This window comes from Anser cygnoides, chromosome 20 (assembly GCF_040182565.1).
Source record: "Anser cygnoides isolate HZ-2024a breed goose chromosome 20, Taihu_goose_T2T_genome, whole genome shotgun sequence".
NCBI lineage: Eukaryota > Metazoa > Chordata > Aves > Anseriformes > Anatidae > Anser > Anser cygnoides.
The window spans coordinates 1,718,690-1,740,838 of NC_089892.1; the positions used below are offsets into that span (position 1 = coordinate 1,718,690).

Below are 22,149 nucleotides of genomic sequence, written 5' to 3' on the forward strand. Positions count from 1 at the left end.
ACCATGTGGAACTCTGATTTAAATTTTGCTTAATTTGAAGTTTTCAGCGGGTATTCAGCTTTTGTACCCAAAATGAAAATCATTCTTCTGAAGTGAAATGCAGAAACGTTTGTGTGGAAATCCCTTTCGGCCAAAATAGCTAAGCTCTGCACCACTCTTTTTCTAAGATAAAAAGAAATGAATCTATAATAGTTTGTGACAGATGGCAGAAAATGTAACTAACTGAATGTGATTCTGTATGGAGTTATTTGAGGTTTTTGGTGTGATTTGTTGTGAGTTCCTCTCCTCCCCCCTTCCCTTTCCTTTGATTGCAGTCTTTGTCCATTTATTCTTAGGATAGAATAAGATTTCTGAGCAGGGGCCTCTCTTGTGGTGCAAAGTGAGAATTGTTTTTAATTGAGCAGAAACATGTGGAAGGATCAGGAATATCTCAAGGGATTACAGAAAAATTCCAAATTTGTACTACTTACAGCTTGTGTTTAGAGCAGGGTCTGCTGGGAATAAATGTTAGTTAGTGTGACCTGTGACCTTAAAAACTGTTGACATGGATTTCAGCCAGAAACTAGCCACAGAACTCCTTTGTTAAGCTCATTCATAGCTCCTTGAAAACTCTAGTCAGTGAAAGTTGCCAGCTCAAATCTAAGGAAAGCAGAGCTCTTTTTTTCTCTCTCCCCCCCCCCCCCCCCCCCCCCTTTTTTTTTTCTTCCCATGCTTTGGAAACAGTGGACGCCCCTTAACCAGCAAGACTTCTTTAATAGGACTGCATCGCCTAAACTTGATTGGAATTGACAGCTTCCTGGCTCAAGCTTGCCAACTGGCAGGGCATTGATGCATAGGGGACAAACAGCTTTAAGGGCCTGGATACTACTGTTTGTGTATGTGCCTCCAAAGTGTAACACACTTCTCTTGTGATACCTTCTAATCTAAAGAAGAAATAGCCCAAACCCATTACACTGCTTTTATTTCCATGTCTCCTTCAATTGTTTTGGGGGAAAGGAATTGAAGATTTTGTGTTTTTGTTTTAAAAGAATTGTCATGTTGTCTTCTAGAACTCTCCCTTTCCACTGATCTGGCCAGAAGCTACAGGAGAATATTTATGCTTGAGGGGGAAAAAAATGACGCTTTGATATTTAGAATTTTGACTGTGGTTTACACTGTCTTTTTATTTATTTTTTCTTTTTTAATGGCTGTATCATACTTAAAAAATCGTATTTACCCCACTATAAAATGGTTGAATTTACAAATCCTCCTCCTTGTGCATTCACTTCTTTATAAGTTTTTCCACTTAGTGGATTTTGTGTGCTCAGCTGATTCTGTAATACGATTCATTATCTGGTCTGCATGAAGGCTCACCTGATTTAAATTCTATTTTGGAAGTAGATTGTACTTTCACAACAATAAGTTATGTTGCTGCTACGTATACGTAATGATAGAATAGGTATAAAATGGAATGCAGAAAAGAGAATACAAATTTTGCTTAACTGAGAGTTAAATAAAAGTATGCAAAAAGAATTATCTTCATAAAGAATCATGGAGCAGATAGCAGGTAAGCTAGGGTTAAAGATCCTTAACTGATCTACAAGGAAACTTTATGCCATTTCTCTACAGTAGGGTAAAATCCCATTAATTCAATATCATGCACTTTTAAAACACCCAAATATTGCAATTTTGATTCAGGTATTTCTTTAAGGCTTGATTGTAAAAGCGCACACTTTGTAAGGTTGATGCATCTTCTGGAATAGCTTTTGTGGAGTTTTGCTTTTTAAAGGAAAAAATAGGTGCAAGTGTGAATCAACTTCATTTCTCCCAAGGACAGGGCAACATTAGCCATTAATAGTCGTATTGTTTTCTGGGGCTGGAGAAGTGGGGGAGTGGAAGAAACTGGAAAGTGCTCTGCCCCTGTAGACCTCCTCTTCCACCGAAGGCACGAGATTCTGGCCCTCTTAGTTTTTACCATCCTCTTTGAATTCTTGTGCTGCAGCCCGAGTCTTTGTAGCCTCGGGGGGTTGGACTTCCTACTGAACTCATTTCTGATCAGCTGAAACAATTTGAGTATTACTGGATTCCACCCACCTCCCAGAGCTGACTTTGCCGCCTTCCTGTGTGTGCCAGAGAGCATTTTGTTCGTGGTGCTGAGTCAGGCTGCAGTAATTCAGCTCAGCAAATGCTTGAAACTATCAAAATTCTTTACTAACCTATGGAAATTACTGGATGTGCTAGAGCGGTCGTTTTTGTTGTGGTTCTGAAATGTTCTATAGCTTTTGTGAAGCGATATTCACATGTGAATAAGGATGGGCATCCCATTCTCACATTATCTGGAAGAAAGTTTGGAACATTAGAAATGTACATATCTGGAATGCATGCTTTGACCTATTGTTAATAGGAATTTTCTTCTGTGGAATATACAGACCATCACAATAATAACTAACAATTTCATGTTTTTCGCAGAAGTTGGAAGGGTGATCACTAGATTTCTTCTTGTTAACTGAAAATTCGTACCTGAGTCACAGTTTCTTTGTGCATTTCTCCTTTGCATGCATACAAGTAGATTAATAGGAAGTCTATTTTGTATCTGGTAAGAAAGTAGTTAGTCCTTTTATTTATTTAATGCTCAGCAGGAAAAAAACCCTGCTGTCTAGCTGTGTGCTGCTTTGAGGGAGGTACAACCCTGAACCATTGTTTAAGCTTTTGTTGTTTTCCCACTTGTGGGTTTTTCGTTTGTTTTTTTGCCTGGTTACTATTCACAAGCATTGATTTCAACAAGAAAAGATTGCTGTTATTTGTTTGTTTTTTTTCTCTCCCCTTCAAGTCTTACCATTGTTATATGTAGACAACTCAAACTGTATTTTGAGAATCTTGGAATGAACTGGAAGATGGAGAAGGGATCTAGCGTGGAGAGCAACATGGCACCAGGACTGCTGAGTTCTGTATCCAGTGCTAACTTGGGACAGTACCTTATGTAGCTGTGTTCAGACCTTTTTTAGGGGAAAGAAGTCCCAATCCTCAGCAATCGCAATGTTGTCTGTCCACTGAAAAAGTACTATGCAATTGCAGAAAGCAGTTGCTTTTGTTTAAGGCTAAACAGATCCTTTTGTTCAAATGTGATTTAGAACAGGACATGGAAACGAGTTTATGGGTTCTCTGCCATTAAATATCTGTGCCTTGTCAGGCAGATGTCACTTGCCCATTGTTAGATAATACAATGCTGCATTGGCCTAACTTTTATTAATAATCTGTGTTTTCAGTACTTTGCTTTTTCATTTATTCAACAATGTTCATACTTCATTACGTTAAATGTAATAACTTTTGGAAGGTTGAAATGTAAATGTTCCAGCTAAATTATCAATATACATTTAGAGTTCCTTACACTTCTCTTTGCAATCCTGAAACACCAAGGTAATCGTTTAAACACCATTTTGAATTAGCAGACACTTTGCAAAAGCAAATTGTACCTCCCAGTGTTCTTTTGTCCTTTTTCAAGTGCACAGTAATTTCTGATTGTTCGGTGTCCTGAAGCAGCAGATTAGTATCATCGGTAAGTTCACGAATGGGCAATAAGCGTTTAGGATTGTCTAATTTCCATTTGGCTATATGGAAATGCCAAAATGTTGTCAAACAAACAAGAAGATCCCTGTATTGAGAACATGGTGCAGAGGAAGGTAACGATTAAGTGAAGTTACTGGGGAAGTGAAATTCTGCCACTGTGGCTTTTCTAGACACTGGATGAGAGCTGCAAATAGAAGGAATGTAATAGAAAGGATTGTCTTCGTGTTTCTTTTGGCATCTTACTTCTCTTTCAATTGGGTAAAACAGATTTTACAGCATAGTATGTTGCAGGAGGTGAGAAAAGTCAAGACATAATAAATATTAAGATGCTCAGCCAGTCTGTACGGAATTAAATTTGGTGATTTCATCTTCGTGATTGTCAAGAGGTCTAGAGCAACCTGCACCGTGAATGACAGCTGTGAAGAACAATAATCTCACCGAGAGGGGCTCTGAGAGCCACCTCTGACAGGTTGCCGTGTCTGGTGCTGCTTCTGCTGACAATCTAGATTGTGAAATACCCGTTCCAGTAAAAGCTGTGACTCTGCTTAGCATCAGTTTACTTAACCAGGAATGAACTGTAGACGGGAAAGAAGTAAGCTACGTCTGAAGTGCAAGCAGTAAAGTCAGGGTTTATTATTGAGTTGGTAGAAAAGGTTTAAGAGGAATGTGGATTTTCTCCTTGTGTACAGTTATTAGATAGAAAGAACATTTGACATCATTTAGACTAGTTGCAATGAATGTGCAGTCTCATGACCATTACCTTCAGTACTTTTATTCTGGTAAGCCGAGTAAAATATGTTTGGTGTGCTTTGTCTTGGTATGGTTAGGTTACACTTAGTTCATTGCAACCTGTGTGAGATTAGTGCTTTTAGTGATCTTCTAGTGATTTATGATTTTTAAAAAGCAGTTTATGTATAATCCACTTTTTTGAAAGGAGAGGTGAGAGAACTGATAATGAAACTAGATCTGCCTACAACAGAGGAAGATATTTTTTTTGCTAGTTTGAATGTTGCAATTACAAGTCCAGGCTGCAAGCAGTGACTGTAGATAACCCCAGAGCAGTGAGATCCTTTGGCTTTATTTATTTTTTGACTTAGTTTATTTTATATATATATATATATGTGTGTGCGCGTGTGTGTGTTTGTGTGTATAAATAAATCTTTAGCCTGATTCCTTTCCTTTGCCTTTTTGCTGTTAGGTTTCTGTATGGACACGGAAAAATATCACTGTCTAATTAAATAAGAAAAAACGTCCAGTCTTAATTTTGTAAGGATTTGCTGTAGTTGTATGTTGAATGAAATGATAATAAGGAAAAATCAATGTTTTGATTCCATATGTATCTGTATGATACTTTTAAGCCTTCCAAAAGATGTTTGATAATGGCTGCAAATGATACGAAACACTTTTTGGACAGTCTGTTTGGTCTTTGTGCTGTATCGACCCTGGAATCCCTGTACTTCTTAAAACGCTTCAGAGATGAAAGAAAATAGCAAACTGATTCTATTACACGTTGGCAAGGGCCACAAAAAGTACATGTATAAATCATGAGAAATTGGATCCCTCTGATTCAACAGTACAACAAAATTGTACCTAATAAAAATGTTGTTATTGAGCCTCTGTCTGCCTTCTTCACGGATTTTTTTTTTTTTACATTTTCTTTTAGCGGTGGATTCAACACATACCTTCAATGTTAAGAGTTGAGGATGCAGACATTTCTTGGTTCCTTTTCACTTTCCTCATAGAGAAAAGAGGAGAGCAAGACTTGGAGCTAAAGTCTGACCTGCTTTCATGGAAATTGCACACTATAGCTATAGCAAAACTGTTAGACTTCCTCTTCTGTTTTTGAAAGGAAATTGATCTAAAGTGGCATAGAAAATGAGAGAACTCCATGAATATAGTGTGTAGGGTTGGAAGGGGTCTCCAGTTGTTGCAGGCATTTTACTTTAACTTGACGTATTTATAAAACAGTTTACATCTTAAAAGTTCAGGGTTTTTACTCCCACTGATTTGCTTAAGCAGACACTGGCTTTTATTTTCAGTTACTTGTCAGAATCTGTACGGAAAAGTGATGAACCTAGTAAAAAGAGAGCTTGACATCAATTAAATTTAGCTATCTGCTTTGTGTTTCTGTTCTGATACTGTTTCCAGTGTAGTTTTTCTAAACTTCCTGTAGTTTTTTCCTTGTTGTCCTAACAAGTTTTACAAGATAGAGATGAGCTATTTTAAAATAAAGTTTCAAGAGGAATAAAGTTTTATTATCTGCTCATTTGCTGCCTTTCATTTTCATTTCTCTCATTAAACCTTTCCCAGACTCTCTTTTTTAGAGTCTGTAAGAGATCCTGTAAGGCTGCTTTAATGTCTCTTTTTGTTCTAGTGTCTTTAAGTTTTGAAGTGTCTCCAGAGTTATATTAGCTTTCTGAAATGATATTATCTGCAATATGAATAAACTGCACTTACTAAAACAGTCTTAAACAAAGAAGAGCAGTTGATTATGCATTTTTTTCTGTCCCCCAAAAATCTGTCATTAAAAAACTTCAGTAGAAGTTTATTCCTTGTTTTTCATGGTCCTCTTATAGATGTGATTATTAATGCTCATTCAAAATTAATATGGTATATGTATTTTATAAGAATGTGCAGTCATCTATGTATATGTGCACAATATATGCAAGCTGTATATAAATATTTTGTCTGTAAGCATCTGTCTAAAGAGGAGAGTCACAAACCAAGAGAAGTCTTAAAGAATCCTGTTGATTCTACATGTGGATTGTATTTTCTTTTTTATTAATACTTGTAAAGTGTGTGCAGTATTTCATCTTCATTGTCTCTTTTCTTTGAAATTGTATGCAACATCCTAGTAGTAGCTATAGAAATGCGTTTTGTTGGTTTGAGTTTTAAGACCAACATTGAAAGGAGTTGATTCCACTACATTCCTAAATAATTCTTATTTTCAACTAGATTTAGTAGTAAATAGCAAGTCAATAGGGAATTTATAAAATGATACTGAGTGAAAAGCTTCGGAGTTTTGATTATGGTGTCAGTAGATCTGTTAAAAGCTTCGCAAGCTGAGCCTGAAACTTTAAAGCATTATCAAATTGGTTTAAATATTTTTTTTTTGAAACTTAAATGTGGTAGAACCTTGCTAATCTACCCACCTCATAATCACAGACAAAAATGGCAAGCTCCATGTATGTCTCAACAGAAACAGACAGGTTTCATATTAGTAGGCATCATTAGACTTAAATATACTATAGCGTGCTTACTACGTTATAAATCCATCAGAAATAATGTACTTTCTTTTCCCAGGCTTTTTGAGCCTTTTTGTTTTATTTTTATGTACATTTCAAAAATGTTATTGATTTGCACTGGTTGCAAATCGTGGTTGCAAATGATGTGATGCTGCCATGTGTGATACTAACGGCAATAAGAAAAAGATTAAAGAAGGCAGAAAATGCTACAAGTGCTGAACTCCGGATCTTTCTGTAATAACAAATACTCTGAAAGAGCTCAGGGTCTTCCTAGGTAAAAGAAGGACACTGGATATATTACTTCTCAATGAATTTAAAGAAGCCAAGAATGAAAAGACTGGATCCCTTCTGCCTTGTCATGCACACCTTTGTTCCTCTTTCCTGTTCAGTGGGGGACCCGTGCCTTGTGGTTGAACAGGGCATGTGGAGTCTTTGCTGCAGATGCTTAATGCATGTGATCAGCTGCTGCTGGTGTTTGAAATAGAAGTTTCCCCTATTTCTATCAATTTTTCAGTTACCCTCCACTGGAAACAGCTATGATTTATACCCGTCTATCAGGTTTGAGATTTGATTTTTATTGCAAGAAAAAATTGCTATAAAATAGTATGAAATGTTTAATGCCAACCAGCCTGCCTGCCACCCCCACCCCCAGCCCATCCCTTATGAAAAGCCATACGTGGTCTGGCCCAGTTGGGGCAGATACTGAAAGAATGAGCATCTCGGAAAAAATGTTGAAAGCATAAGGCCTAAGTTGTTTAGTATTAGGAAAATGCCCCCCCCCCCCCCCCCTTTTTTTTTTTATCTTCTTCGCTGAGCTACCTGGACAAACTGGACCTGCTGACTGATAATCGAATACATGAGCTGCACAACAGATGAGGTGTCTCCTGGGAAATACATATCTTAGAAATAAGCATTAAAAGTAAGTTTTCCAGTCATCAACTCTTAAGTCCCTTCTTGTAAATGGGAGATTGCAAAGAATATACTAAGAATACTTTATTCGGCTGGTGTTTAGCCTTTAGTTACTGTTCTTAGTGTTTGATGTGTTGGAGAAAAAATGTTTCAGTGTAGTTTTTCCTTGTATATGTGTATATATACATAGTTATTCTTAGTTGAAAGTTTAGATGTTATCCTTTAACACTGGTGCTTATTTCTCTACATGTTGATTTTGGTAACGTGTCCAAGCTGTGCATTCACATTAATTTTGTAGAGGGATAAAATCATACCACTTCTGAAGGTGGTAGCAGCCAGCAAGTACAGGGAGTTGTTTACAAAAGAGTCCCATCGATTCTCCTTTTCTGTGGAAGCATTCAAGCAGCAAGACCTGCACAGTCTGTTTGGCACAGTAGCTGCTCTCAGCTGGCCCTGTGCCCTCCTGCTGTTAGTCAGGGCAAAGGATGTGCCAGATCTCAGATTGTAACGGAGCAGAGCCTGCTTGCAAATCTGCTTGTAGTTAGCCTGGGGCCTTTTGGCAGCAGACTACAGCCGAATGATTTAGTTGCAATCCTTTTTCCTTAATATTTTCCATCTGGCCAACAATGACCTATAAAGGCAGACACAAAACAGAGTTTGAATTATGAGGAGCGTAATAGTAAAATGCTTCCAAATCTCACTCTAGAACCTGCACCGACGGGTCGCTGCTGTTACGGTGCCAAAGGAAGCTTGTTCTGCAGCGCTATTGCAACAAAGCTCTTTAGAAAAAAAGCATCGTAGTTCCGAAGTTCAAAGTTCTGCAATACCGAAACATGCATTTTAGTTGAACTCATGACATGTTTCACTGCTTCCTACTTCTGCCTTTCCTTTGATCCTGGGTGGGAAGCGGAGCGCTCTCAGCGCAGGCTCCCCCGCGTGTCTCTCCCGCAGGCGCTGCCCGGCTCTGTGCTGCCAGGAGCCACGTGGGAGCGAAGGGGTAGGGAGAAGAAGGAAGGAACCTGAGGATGGAGATGCTTTAGGCAGGCAGCAACAGGTTTGATGATAATACAGAGGTGATGTGTCCCAAACTCCCATATCTACAGGAGTGGGTTAATGCTCTCCAGAATGAGCTACTTCCATGTCCGTGCTATTTGTCAGGTCTTCCAGCTCTGGTCAAAGCAGGAGTCTTGTGACTGCAGTTAGACTAAATGCACGTAGTCCTCTGCATTTTTAAAGTTTGTATCCTGTAAGAAAATTTGTGAACTTGTCTGTACAGCTGCAGAAGTTAGAGCAGTCCTGGCACTGCGAGCTTTTTGGTGTGCAGAGCTTACCGCCTTCACCTAGGCATGCGTGGGGTGCGAGGGATTCAGGCTCCCCAAAGGGGGCAGGAAGTCGTGAACCCTGTTGATCATAGTCTTTACAGGAAAACTAGAAATGGGTTAAGCTAGGACAAGGCTCCAGAACATGATTCACACTCATGCTACAAGCCTGAGAGGCCAGATGAATCCTCTGAAGGTGCATGTTTCACCTCGTTGGTTGTAATGAGACCTACTTTGGATCTAGGTGATCATTCAAAGTTAAAGGTGTTACTAGTTGGTCTTGCCTGTGGAGTCTGAAATGCAAGCAGGGCAATGCTAATATAACCGTCTTTTAGTGAATTTAAAGAATAACGAAGGTGCGTCAAAGGAAGTTTTTAGCCTTGATTGCAAGTCAAAACACTTTTGTAAAATATCAGTGAGAAGGATCACAACAAAAAATGTCAAGTGTTAATAATATAATGTATTGGTACCAGTGGAATTAGATAAAGCTAAGAATACTGCATTCTAGCCCAGCTAGTTCACTGGTCTTGCCTACTGACCAGAAAGCAATTTTACTTAATTAATTAGTGCTTCATGTTACACCTCCTTTAGTTGCTGAACAACTGTAACAGAAGTAATTAAATCATGTCACTTTTTATTACCTTTGGCCCTGGCTGACTGGCTTGGAAGCTTCCCTTGTAGTGCTTACACAAAACGAATTGGTGCATCACCTTGGGGAAAGCCCAGGTCCCTGGCATCAAACAGGTGGGGAGGAGGTAGCTGAAGCAGCGGGTGGACGTGCCTTCTCTTCCGCAAGTGGATCGCTTCTGGGGTGCTCTCGGAAGGCTCGCAGAATGCGTGTCAGGAATGAGAGCATCCAGTACTGGCTGGCAGATGAATACAATTTTCCCTAAATAAGATTGCACGGCAGCTTCCTCCAAAAATCACGACCTGGCAGGAACCCTCAGGTTATGCAGCAGTAGTTGGAGGAGCAGGGACTGTTTTAGAGGTGACACTGCTGAGAAGTTGCATGAGTTGACTTCTGCATGTTGTTTCAATAGAAAACATAATTCAGACACACTGAAATAATAGGAGGAAAGACTTTGTATGGCTTTGTAGCGGCAGTGCTATCTGGATTGTGCATGGATCTGAAATAAAAACCTTAATTTATAACCCCAGCTGTTTATCAGTATCCTTGATAAGGGACAAGGATAGTGTAGCTTCCTCCACAGCTACACAATACAAGTATTTTTTACCTCAGTATGTTTTAGAATTAGTTTATGTTGGTTCAACAGCTTGAGTGTTCAGAGAATGAAATGGTTGTGAGCAGTCTCCTATTTTGCTCATAGGGAGCACTTCAGATTTATAATAAAAAGTTCATAATTGTACTGAAATTTCAGATCAAATGTAGTAGTAGAGTACATAGGTCAGTAAGTATAGATGATTGGGCTTTAATGAAAAGGAGCTGTTTTTCTGCTCAAGGAAAAAGGGTTAATTTGTGTCGGGATGAAAAGGGTGTTCAGGATCTGCTGTTTCAACTTGGGATAGACTTAACACTAGTCTTTGATCCCCAAACGAAATGTGATGGATTTCAACTGATGCCAGATGTCTCAAACCTAGTGGGAACTCCAATTGTCTGCCACATCTAGAACTCTCTCTTCCAGCACTTTCTTTATACGTTTCAGCATGGTTTGAGAAGAGAGGTTCCTTGACAGGCTCAGCCTTTGGAATCCTTCCTCTTGTTGCTTCAGTGGTGATCGCTGGGCTCTCACACTGCCCGATGCATCCTGCTTTTTTAAAATCAAGCCCCGTGTGCCAAACTGCATTTCATAACCATTTTGTTCTGTCCAGGAAACTTACTGCCACTAGGATCTGTAACTTTTCTCAGGTTAAAGCTAATCTCTGCCCACTTCTTGTTTGTCAAATAGAGCATTTTCCTTACCACCAGCCAAGTAAAGCATTGTTCGGTGCGTTCCTGTTGGCACTGAGTGGAACGTAATGGCTGGTGTCTTTTTAGCTCCAAGGCTGTTGCATTGCACTTGATAAACCTTGCCTATAACCTGTCGAGCACTTCAGTATAGCCATCTTCTCACCAAGTGGCCTTTATGGAGCATCCTTTGCCTGTGGCTTTTGTGAGGAGTGTAAAGACTGTAATTGTCAGTGCTTGCCTTGGAAAGGCAAGCAATTGTTTTGTGTTTTTTTTTTCTTTTAATGTACCTTTGTTTTCTGTTGCTACTTCAGATGTTTGCTCTTGAACATGTATGCTTGAGAAGTTTCATTCACAGTATTAAGCTACAACAACAACAAACTACCAACAAAACCAAAGCAGCAACCTGTCCCCAAACTCCAAAGAGTCGCTGCCGCGCTGCTGCAGAAATGCAGTTTTCCACCTAATTTCATTAGCAATCATAAAACTTATCACTGAAGGAAGTTCTTTTCAGACATCCTAGCTACAGCTTTGCTGTGGCCTGAGTGGATGTGCCCAAGTGCAGAGTTTGTGTGTGTGTGTGTCTGTGTATGTGTGTGTGCATGTGCGGCTCAGCGCAGTCCCTTCGTGGCAGGAAGGTCCGTTTGATATTCCCCAACTCCGGCTGCCGCCCTTTCTGGGGGTCAGGAAATGTGACCTCCAACGTGCTGCTGTTGTAGTTTTTTCCTTTCAAATGTTAAAACACACGAGTGGATTAATATGTTGAGAAATTCAAAGCTAAGCTGACTGCAGCGCAGCATTTTCATCTGTGCAGCAGCAGCTCGTATTGGGTGATGACATTTTCTGGTCCGTGCCCCTTTTGAAGTACGGGCTGGGTGTGGAGAGCAGTGCCGGGCACTGCGCCTTGCTCCCGCGGCCGTGGGGCGTGGGGTTGCAGCCCCCCAGTACCCCCCTGCCCCGCTGCCCCAGCTCGTGGGCTGGCAGCGCACCGGGCCCCGCTGCTCCTCGCAGCCCTGGTGGAGGTGGACCTCTTGTAGGGCAGCCGTCCAGCCCCTCTGCGGCACCATGCTCGTTCGCTTCTTTGTGCGTCTCGGAAATAGAGATCCTTCCTGTTGTCTCAGCCTCGCTTGTCAGTTGTTGGTTTTGCACCGGTGCTCGGTGAACGCTGCGCTTTGGAAACGTTTGTATTTACAAGCTGCAGCGCAGCTCTGTTGTCTTAAGGGTTTGACTGACCCTAATTGCTATGACACATGTAACTAATGATGTTTTGTACTTTCAAGGAGCGCACTAAAAAGGTGATGACATATGAGTTACTGAATAAGGTACTGTGCAACTGGTGCAGGGGAGGTTGTGCAGACCTTATGTAGCACAATAAGCAGCTTTCCTGTGGCCAGGTTTGCTTCCCGTCAGCCTGGCCAGGCTCCAGCGCCGGGGCCGTGCTGCTCGCTGAAGGCTCGGCGGAGAGGAAGGCCGAGGGCTGAACGGTCTCGCAGCTTGGGAAAGCCCACATTGCTCAGCCTTTGATTTCATTTTCGTGATTTGTGGCGAATGCACTGCTATACAGATAGGGGCATACAACCGCCCACCTCACGTGTATTGGTGAGGAAATTGTAAAACCAAAATAAATTTTATTGCCCTCTTATTTTTGTTTGCTCTTCAGCCGTGCTCTGATTCATGCTTATTGGGGTCTCTGAACTCCGGCTCCCCCGAGAGCCTCCAGCCTGACGCCTCTCTGGGGCGGCGCGAGGGACGGGGTGCGCGTGCACGTGGGTGCGTTGGGGCGCGCTCCCACGCTGTGGTGCTCTGGGCAATTTCACTCCAGAGTGCTTCCCTTCCTTTGTTTAACCTCTGACCTGTGAAAACAAGAGTTAATCAAAACTTCTAAGGTCGCTAAGAGGAAGGGGAAGTGTTTGGTTACAAATTAAATATGAGCAAGTCATAAGCCATAAATCTGCAGCGGTGCTACCAGTTGTGCTCCTTCGCTGCCGCGGTGCAGAAAGAGTTCGGTTCTCCTGCTCCCGCAGGAGGGTTGTTTTAAGGCTGCCTCGTGGAGTTGCTTTTCGTAAGAGAAAATCCACACCTTTTTTCCTCTCGGCAAATATCTGGAAGGAATTCCAGATAACTATTTCTTGATCCTTTGCAAGATTAGCTGATCACAGTGGGCTCTAAAAGAAACAGAACTGCTCCACTCTGGAGTGGTAAACTGTTAAGTGATAGAATCAGTAAGTGATGGAATCTTCATAAGTTAGTGTAGAAGGCAGGAGAAGTTTCCTAAGAAACCCAAAGCCTTCAGGATGAGAGACGTCCTGAATCCTGCCATGACAAGGAGGGATGTGAAAGCGGGAGGTCTCATGGGGGTTGCAGAGGACTTCCTTGGCTCTCGGAGCAGAACTTTTTTTACTGGAACTACCAGATAACTTCGTGACATCTTGAAGACTGTAGTCTTCTGTGGTTTTTAATAAATACGTTCTGAAAATAACTATGTATGTAAAAGTGTAACAACATTGCGTTTGAAGAAATCTAAAAGTAAGATGGGATTCCTAAGGATTCCCTTTCATGTGAAAATCCTGCTGGAACCCTTCAGGGCTGGAAGGTTTTGTTCAGTTGTTTAAGGTGTCTGGTTTACATCCCTATTGAACAAAGTTTTCCAAGTGTGTGGATCTCCAAATTTGACTTGTCATAAAAATGAGACTGCTGTACTGGTATGTTTTGAATTTCATGTTATTGTTCCTTCTGGAAGGCTAAAAAAAAAAAAAAAAAAAAAAGAAATCTGCAGTCACAATTCAGGAGTAATAAGGAAATATGTCATATATATATATATGCTGTATATATATTTGTACACATCTAACACGTATAGTAATTAAGGAAAATAATCTTGTCTACACTCTTTACAGTGCAGTCTACCAAGATACTTTGCAAAGATTTCCACCGAAGTCTGTGAAGGATATTGAGTTGTCTAAATGCCCTCAGGACTCTAGGCCGTTAACATTTTAAATATATTGAATTTACTTCTAAGGTTCCTTATGCACCCTTTTGGCTGTTTAAAAGCAGAATGAAGCCCCCACACTGATTCTAGTACTGTGACTCCTTGCAGTACTAATACATTTCTATGCAAGTCATTTGTAATTGTCATGATAAATACGTGGATATTACAGTGGGGCAAGGTGTTAGAGCTTAAATTGATATGCAGTTCATTATGTGAAATATTGGTTGTGTCACATGGTTAAAGTCGGTTTATGGCAGCTTTGCAGAAATTCATAAATGCATATTTTTTTTTTTTGCTTCTTTTACCCTATGCTTTGTATGAACCCATACTAAATATTTGGATCTTTTATAAATACATTGATTTGGCAAAACTACTTGGTGTTGGCTATAGTTTCTTTGTTCATGAACTTTCTACTTGAAACAGCAGCTTTTGTGTTTTTTTGGGGTGTTTCTTCTGTTGCTGCTGCTGCTGTCTTGCACCTCTTGAGCAAAAGCCGCGCAAATCCCCCTGTGCATTGGGTTGTGCTGAAGTCTGCTTCAAATATCAACTGATTTCCTGAGCAATTAAGCAGAACTTTAAATATGCCTTCCTGAAATAAGTTTAGGTTTTCGTACTGTTAGGGAGCTTTCTGTCATCTTGGTTTTCTTTTTTTCATCTTTAGACTGTCTTCTGTTAGATAGCTTGCAAGGCTTTGTTTACCAAGTTCTTAATCTCTACTTAGCAGATATGTTTCGAGAGGATTTCTAGTTACTCTTGTAATAGCTTTTAACTCAGCTGAAGTTTATTTAACTAAACAGAAAGAAAGAAACTTATCTTCTGACTAATCCTTCTTGAATGTTTACGATACATGCCAAGCTTAAATGCTGTTTAAAGTGGTAATTGTCTGTCTTTCTGCTCTATTCTAATACACAGTTTGTAAAGATGCTTAGAGCATATTAATTTAAATGATAATACTGTCATATAACATGAAAAGTTAAGTTCCTTATCAGCATATTTCGATAAGCTACTTACATTTTACAGTAGCATTTTCAGGCTTCAAACAAATGTTCGTGATGGAGTGCCGTTCACTTTATCTGTCTCGTATATAGCTTCTCACCTCATTTATCACCCGAAGCTGTACAGTCGGGAACCACGGGGCACTCGGTTCTTCAGAGATGTCAGGATGTAGTCATATTTTATACAAACTTTAAATCCTGTCTAACTATATCAAAATAGAATCCATTTGCTTCAGAAAGCATCTGTGATTAAAAGAAGAGGCAGTTTGTGCGTCATGCAAACTTCTTCCTATTCGCCACATCTGAGGGGAAATTCCTCGCTGGGATTTAGAAAGGAATGGAAATAAAGAACTGTGCCATGAAGAAATGGTACAAAGTCACACCGAGCATACTGTCGTGAAAAGTAACATCTTAGCTGTCTTATTTTATAGAATGGAAACATAAAGTAAATGAAAAGGATAGGATTTTCTGCATGTTTGTGTCTTTAAACTTTGTTTCTTTATTACTTTTATAAGTAGCGTGCAAATTTGCGAAGTTTCTGTTCCACCTAACTAAGGACTGGGGTAAATACAATGATGTATGATGTGGAATAAGATTTGACAACCATAATTACAGTGTTTTATTTTAAAAAGTCAAAATATTGGTTATGCAATGTAAAAAAATAATTATATATAAAAGAAAATCTGATAATATCAGGATTCAAAAACAAAACAACTGCTTATATTCAGTTTGCTAGATCCTCAGGAACTGTAGTGAATAGTAGTTATTAATCATATATTTTGGGAAATTATATGAGTAAAATTGTTCCACCATACATAACACAGATAAATTTGTCTACTCAAATCTTATAGGTTTAAAAACTTGCATTGGACTGAATGTTTGTTGTGTATAGGTTGAGAAGAAATTGCTATGGACTTCCAGCATTGACCTCCCTGACACCAAAGTTTATTTACAGCCAGTGCTTTATTTTAAGCCTAGTGGCCATAAGTGGCGGGAAACTCTGGGAAAGAGTAATTGCTGATGCTCAGTTCCCAAAATAAAGGGATGCTTCAGCCTCCTGGCTGTCTTCTCCTTCAGACGGAAGGTCCAATGTGGCTTTCCTAACAGATATTTATAGTGTCACGTCCAATGGATGCTGTTGTTGAGGATGCATATATATATATGTATATATATATAAAAAGCCAGCAATCTTGGATTTATTAACTGAAATATAACAAATGTATACCTTTTCTTCCTTGTTTTTTTGTTTGTTTTTTGTTTTAGTTACCTCCCATGGTTTGAAGTCTTTTATAAGCTGCTCAATGTCTTGGCAGATTATTCAGCAAAAGGACAGGTATTATTCTAAAGTACTATCCCTTCTCTTCCCTGCCCCAATATCAAATGAGGGAGAGAGGATAACAAACAAGCTTTTTTAAGAGGTGCTCAGGTCAGAGATGGCTGTGTGAATTAGGAATCTCTGTTGTACAATAACATAGAAGTCCATATTCAGCCAGGCTGAAAGTTTGACAAGTGCCTATTAAAAACAAATATGCTCTTAGATTATAACCTCCGAGAACATGACTATGGATCCAACACATGGTCTTCTTGCAGTCACCCATACTGCACAAACTTTTGATTACCTGAACTGCATTCACAAATCACCGTATCCACACAATTCCCATATTGCGGTGTTCTGTGCAGCTTGGACAGGGATCTCTTGTCCAAGTTTACTACTTCTCATGTCCAGAAGCGTAGAACTAGCCTCACTGAGGCAAAACGCATACGCACATAGCATATACGCACATAGCCTAGCCCATATAGATGCTGGTTTTGTTTTTAAAGCAAAGCAAGGTAAAATTCAATTTTGAGACAGTGTAAAAATGTGAACTAAGCTATTAATTTTTTTCTAGTTTTATAAATGATACAGGAAAATCACATATGTGATTGCAACATCTATCCTAATTGCATGTATTTAAAACATTACAAGTATAATCTTCTCAGGTTGCTATTTTGATTTATTTCTATTTTGTAGTAATAATTGTATTTTTGCATTTGTCAGAATCATTCACATTTGAGGTAGAATCACTTAGGATTGTATCTTCATCTAAAAAGGCTAAATACTTTTGGTTTTATCCTGAGCTAGTGGGTTGTTCTAAAGAATTTGCAGTGAAAACTGGCTTGTTCCAAGCTGAGTCATTATGTAGTGCATAGGGTGGTGACTCAGCACGTTGCAGAAGTATGTGGAAATAAACATGTGGGGGAAAACAAAATCTGAAACAAAAAAAAAAAAGTGTTATAAACCCAGCCATCAGAGGAAATTCCATTTATTTCTGTTTGTAGTCAGATGTGTCAGACCATTCCAACACCTCCAAGTTCTCTAGCCCCCCAAATCACAAACACTGTCCTTCCATCTTGGAGTTTAGCTTGTTGTAGCAATTCCTACTTAGTGTTCCTTTGTTTTTGGTTTTGCTTTGCTTTGCTTTGCTTTTTTCTTTTTTCAGGATAATCAAAGGAGCGAGCTCCTTGAGACACTTCATAAGCTCACCATCCCTGAGCCGGGAACCTCTGTTCATCTTGGAGTGGTAAGTGAAGTGAGAGGGATGTGAAGTAAGGTGTTTAATTTTCATTGAATATCATAATAGACGAACGTCAAAAGCAATTCTCCTCTTTGGAACTTGGTATACAGATGTTGTTTTCCTGTGAGGACTCAGAGCTGTGAAATTCCCCTTTTCACATTTGGGGCCCTCTGTTTCCCTTTACTTAACCTGAAATGTCTTTGAAATGCTGTTCTTTGACTGGAGGAAGAGTGTGTGTATTCCCCATGGAAATGTCTCACCATATCATTTGCGACCTGCTAGAGGTCACAGAGCAGCAGCGTGACATTTATTGTCCACACTTCTGCAGAACTCTTAGACCTTGTGAGTGTGCAAGGGGGACAAGACTGGAAAGCAGGCACATACCTGCCATAGAAGCATTTTGAGTATTAACCGTTTATCACATTTTCTGATTCCCTTTACTCCTCTTCCCTCCAGGAAAAAGACTCACCCAAATAAGGTTTTATTTCATTTTTGTATCTTTTAAGAACACTGAAAGAATAGAGGTGGGATTTTATTGATGGGATTGTGTTTTGCAGTTAGTCTGTTGTTTGTTGCTTGTTTTTTTTTTGCATTCAAATTAATTTTTGCACAATAACCTGATGTTCCAGGTTGTCGTGGAAAAACACTAACGATGCACATTGCTGCAGTTGCCAATTAGTCATTTAGAGTTCGCGTGAAACCGGTGGTGTGTGTAGCCACAGTTCTCTTCTCCCTCTCTCATTTCCTTTACTCCTTCTTCTAAAGTGTTTTTTGGCAACTAGCAGCTTACTCTCATCACTTAGCCCTGTAATGTCAGTTGACAGGTAACAGTTGTTTGGCCTTGCTAGGTCACCAGCTGGCAGTAGAAATGTCCCAGCCCTTCGGAGGCTGGCTGTTTTATGAACAGTGTTTCTGTCTGACCAAGGGGAAGAGCTGTCTTGAAAGCCGAGGATCATTTGGGATATTTCAGTTCTTTCATACCGGTGGTTTCAAGGAATGCTGCTGGTCTCCCCTTGCCCCAGACATTTCGTGGGCAGTGAAGCAAGAAAGAATATCAAGAAGCAGCCAAGGGACTGGTTGCTGCGCTATCTTAACGCGTTTTATTTTGGCTGTTTGCAAGCCTGTTTTGCGATTGTGGCGAGGCCACTGTTTGTGATGTAGTTGGGTATTCTCTTGCTGTGTCCTTTCATTGTATCTTCCCGGCCAAAGTAAAACAATAATATATCAAAATGCAAAAGTTTGTGTTTATACATTTAGTGTCTGTTTCAGGTTATAGACTATTCACGAAGCTCTGAAATGTATGAAATGTATATAAAAGAAAATTGTGCCAACTCTGGAACTGTGCCAAAACTGTAACAATCTTTAAAGTTTCAGCAAGTAATTAATAAATAATCCTAAGACAAATTGTGAAAATTTTAAACATAATGTGAGTTGCATAAACATCAGTTTACAGCAACACCTTAGTTACGTATTTTCTTTTCCTTTCCCAGTGCCATAACCAAGAATCATGCAAGTTGTGTGTTACCAGAATGGGAACTAGAGTAAAACTGGTTTCTTGGAATGCAGGCACTTAAAACATGTAGCAATATAATGGGCTGTGAAATTGGGAAACCAGTAGTCTTTCAAATTCTTTAAGGAATGTATTACTTCAGTAATATGTTTCAGATAGATAGGCGTAAAACTTAGGAAGTATTTCTCAGTAAATTTCCATAACATCACTATTGTCTTTAATCAAGCTTACTAATGCTGTACATCAGAAAAGGACCTGCTTGCTCTTGTTTCCTGTAGATCATCATGCAGCTTGCAGTGGTCTGAGGGAAGTTGGTCTGAGTTATGGACTACCTTAGAATTTTCTTGGCATATGTCATACATTATGCAAGTCTGTGGCAGTGTCTCTACAGAACAAAACAATGTAATCTGTCTTTTCAGGAGCATTTGATTACATTTTGTATTGCATTTGTGATCTGAGATTCCAGCTTTTGAAATCCAGGACAAACGGGTCATATTGGTAGTTGGTAACAAATGTTCTATCATTTTTACTTAGCTGCGCAACTACTATTACTGCTCTTACTAATACGAAGCGATAAATTTAGATTGCTTTTGACAGTATCAAAATAATCACTCTCTGCTCTTCTTTTATAGCACTCCTACTTTACTGTGCCTGACATCAGAGAGCTTCCTAGTATACCTGAAAATGTGAGTACTGTAGAGGACCAGGCACTTTGCCATTTAATTTTAATATCAGCAGTAAAATAAATTACTAGTGTTACCCCTGTTTGGCCTGGTAACGCATTGTATTCTGTAAAATATTGCTGGTTGTTGAAGTAGATTTTAAGTGGCTAATTTATACTAAGTAGGGTGTCTGGGGGAGAATTGTGTTTCCAACTGCAGAAGTACATGAGTAAAAGGCCTCTTGAAGTACATTGTAACAGAGGAGAGTTTTTAATATTTGCCATTCAAATTAAGCAAAGATATCAAATGACCAAATTTGACCCATGACTGGGAAATTGACAGAATAATTATCTTAAGCTGTAAGTCGAGGTAGTTATACAAAAAATATGAAGCCATTTATTATTATCACTATTATTACTGCCTCCATAAATTCTTGGTCCTAATAAGTGAGAAAATTTAAATTATACATCTATAGTTCTAGCCTGCTCAAAATTTGCAAAGAACATGGATTTGGTAACTGTCTGTATGTGAAGGTATTGTGGTGTTTCAAAATAATTCCAGAGAAAAATGATGGTGTTAATTTGCATGACAGATAGCTCTTTACAATAAGTCTATGAATTATTCTTGAAAATAATCCTAAGACAGTTTTGGTTACCATTTATGTGAGTACTACATGAGTCCTCCTTTATATAAAAATGTAGAATTTGGATAGAAAGGAATTTAATCCCTTTATCAAGAAGATGACGAGAATAAATTGAATGATTTCACATTTCTAATTTTTATCTTCTGCATCCAGACTCAAGTTTTGTTCTCTACTTTTTGACTTCATGCTGTTTCCATAGTCTCGTTGGTTTTCTTGATATGTTAGAAGCTGAAATTAAAAACTAAATTTGGAAAGCGATTATTGTGACCTGTTAGAACATACTGGTTTGAAATACATTTTATTTAAAAAATGTCTCAGAACAATATTTTATTGTTTGGTTTTTATTATTATTATTATTATTATTATTATTTTTATTTATTAAAGTAGTCTTATTAAAATCAATCAAGCATATAATCTAGATACTCAGTATCTTCAGTGGAAGAATTCAATGTTTCAAACATCTATATTACTAATAATTAGGGAGGATCAAATACCACTTTGGTATTAACTTGGCTTGTTCTTCAAGATGCTGTCAGAATTCAGATATCATATATCCTTACTTAAAACATTTTGTATTGATTCAGAGGAACATGTAGGTTTATAGGCTCTTCTGCTGCTTCAAAGCTATGTTATTGGCTGGAACTGCTCAGGCTGTCATTCTTTCTTCGTGTTAACATCTTCCTTCTGTATCATATTTATACCACAGCATTCAAAAGTTTGTATTTGTGATTTAAAGTTGAAACTTATTAAGGATGAAGTACTAATTGATAAATTGATATGGACAAAAAAAAAAAACAACCTACAGATCTGCTAGTCATACAGCGAGACCTTTCTGAAAGAATGACATAGGAGACCAGTAAATGTAGTCTGTTCGTTAGGTAGTTTTCTGAAAATGTTAAACATGCCTGTTTATTTAGGGCCACTTTTCCTGAGACTTTCTAAGCATCACAAAACTGTCTTGTGTGCTTTTCAGCATGCCTCAGATTTCTAACCAGATGATAGGCCTGTGGGAAGACAGTGCTGGCATTTGTTTCTCTTAGATATTCTTTAATATGCTCCTGCCATGTCTCTTAGCCAATTTTCTATGTCTGACATCTCAGTTTTCTTCCTTGAGTATTTTGAGGTCTGTCTTAGCACCATGAACCTCAGTTTATGGCAGGAAAGAAAGAAAAGGGAATCATCAAGACATTATTTCTCATTTGTAGATGGTTTGTATAACAGGTTATACTTGGGGCTTTTTATTTTCGTTTAAAAATGTTGTTGCTAGCTTTTCTCTGTTGTAGACTTTTCGTGCTGACAAGTATCCTCTCAGTAAACTCAATAGATGTGGGTTTTGCTCTAAGGCAGAAATACAATACATTAGAGGTAATTCCAGAGTCAGTTCCTAAATCTAAACCAGCTATCAATCTAGTGTGTTCTCTGTCCTAATCCAGACATGGTTACTTGTTTATAGGGTTAATATTTTGCATTAATCTCTTTTATGCTAATGATCTCAAACTTTAACAGTTTTTTTTTGATAAGTCTCAAATCGCCTGGAGAGTAAGAATGAAGTTCATTTCCAGTGTACAGCCTGGTAAATTAGAGGGCAGAGAGAAGTGAGCTAGTAATGGTAAGTAACCAGTGACAGGGTTTAAAAGTAGGTCTTCTGGCTTGTGCCTTTTTTAACTGATACAGAGCAGCTTAATAACATACACACTACACAGTGAAGGCTTCACGAAGTATAGCTGTATTTATGCTCTGTTGGTTATGTCTGCTCGTGATGTTCGCTCTGTATTCAAAGGTATGAGTCAGCTTCCCAAAACATTTGAGCAGGAGACGTGATGAATGCTCATGAATCAAAGGCTGTTATAAAAGCAGAGGCCTTGGGCCAGAA

At 39.0% G+C, this 22,149-nt stretch overlaps 1 protein-coding gene across 12 annotated transcripts in view; it reads left to right on the forward strand.

Moving 5' to 3' along the window:
* DENND1A (DENN domain containing 1A) overlaps positions 1 to 22,149 on the forward strand; it is a 194,393-nt gene that overhangs the window by 61,328 nt on the left and 110,916 nt on the right. For all 12 annotated transcript variants that reach the window (XR_010826022.1, XR_010826024.1, XR_010826023.1 and 9 more), the window contains 3 exons: positions 16,170 to 16,239; positions 17,387 to 17,467; positions 19,604 to 19,657. Coding sequence is in view for 9 of the 12 variants with exons in the window: in XM_066980576.1 (XP_066836677.1) it covers positions 16,170 to 16,239; positions 17,387 to 17,467; positions 19,604 to 19,657 (205 nt within the window). In the remaining 3 variants the exon portion in view is untranslated. The remainder of the gene's footprint in view (positions 1 to 16,169; positions 16,240 to 17,386; positions 17,468 to 19,603; positions 19,658 to 22,149) is intronic.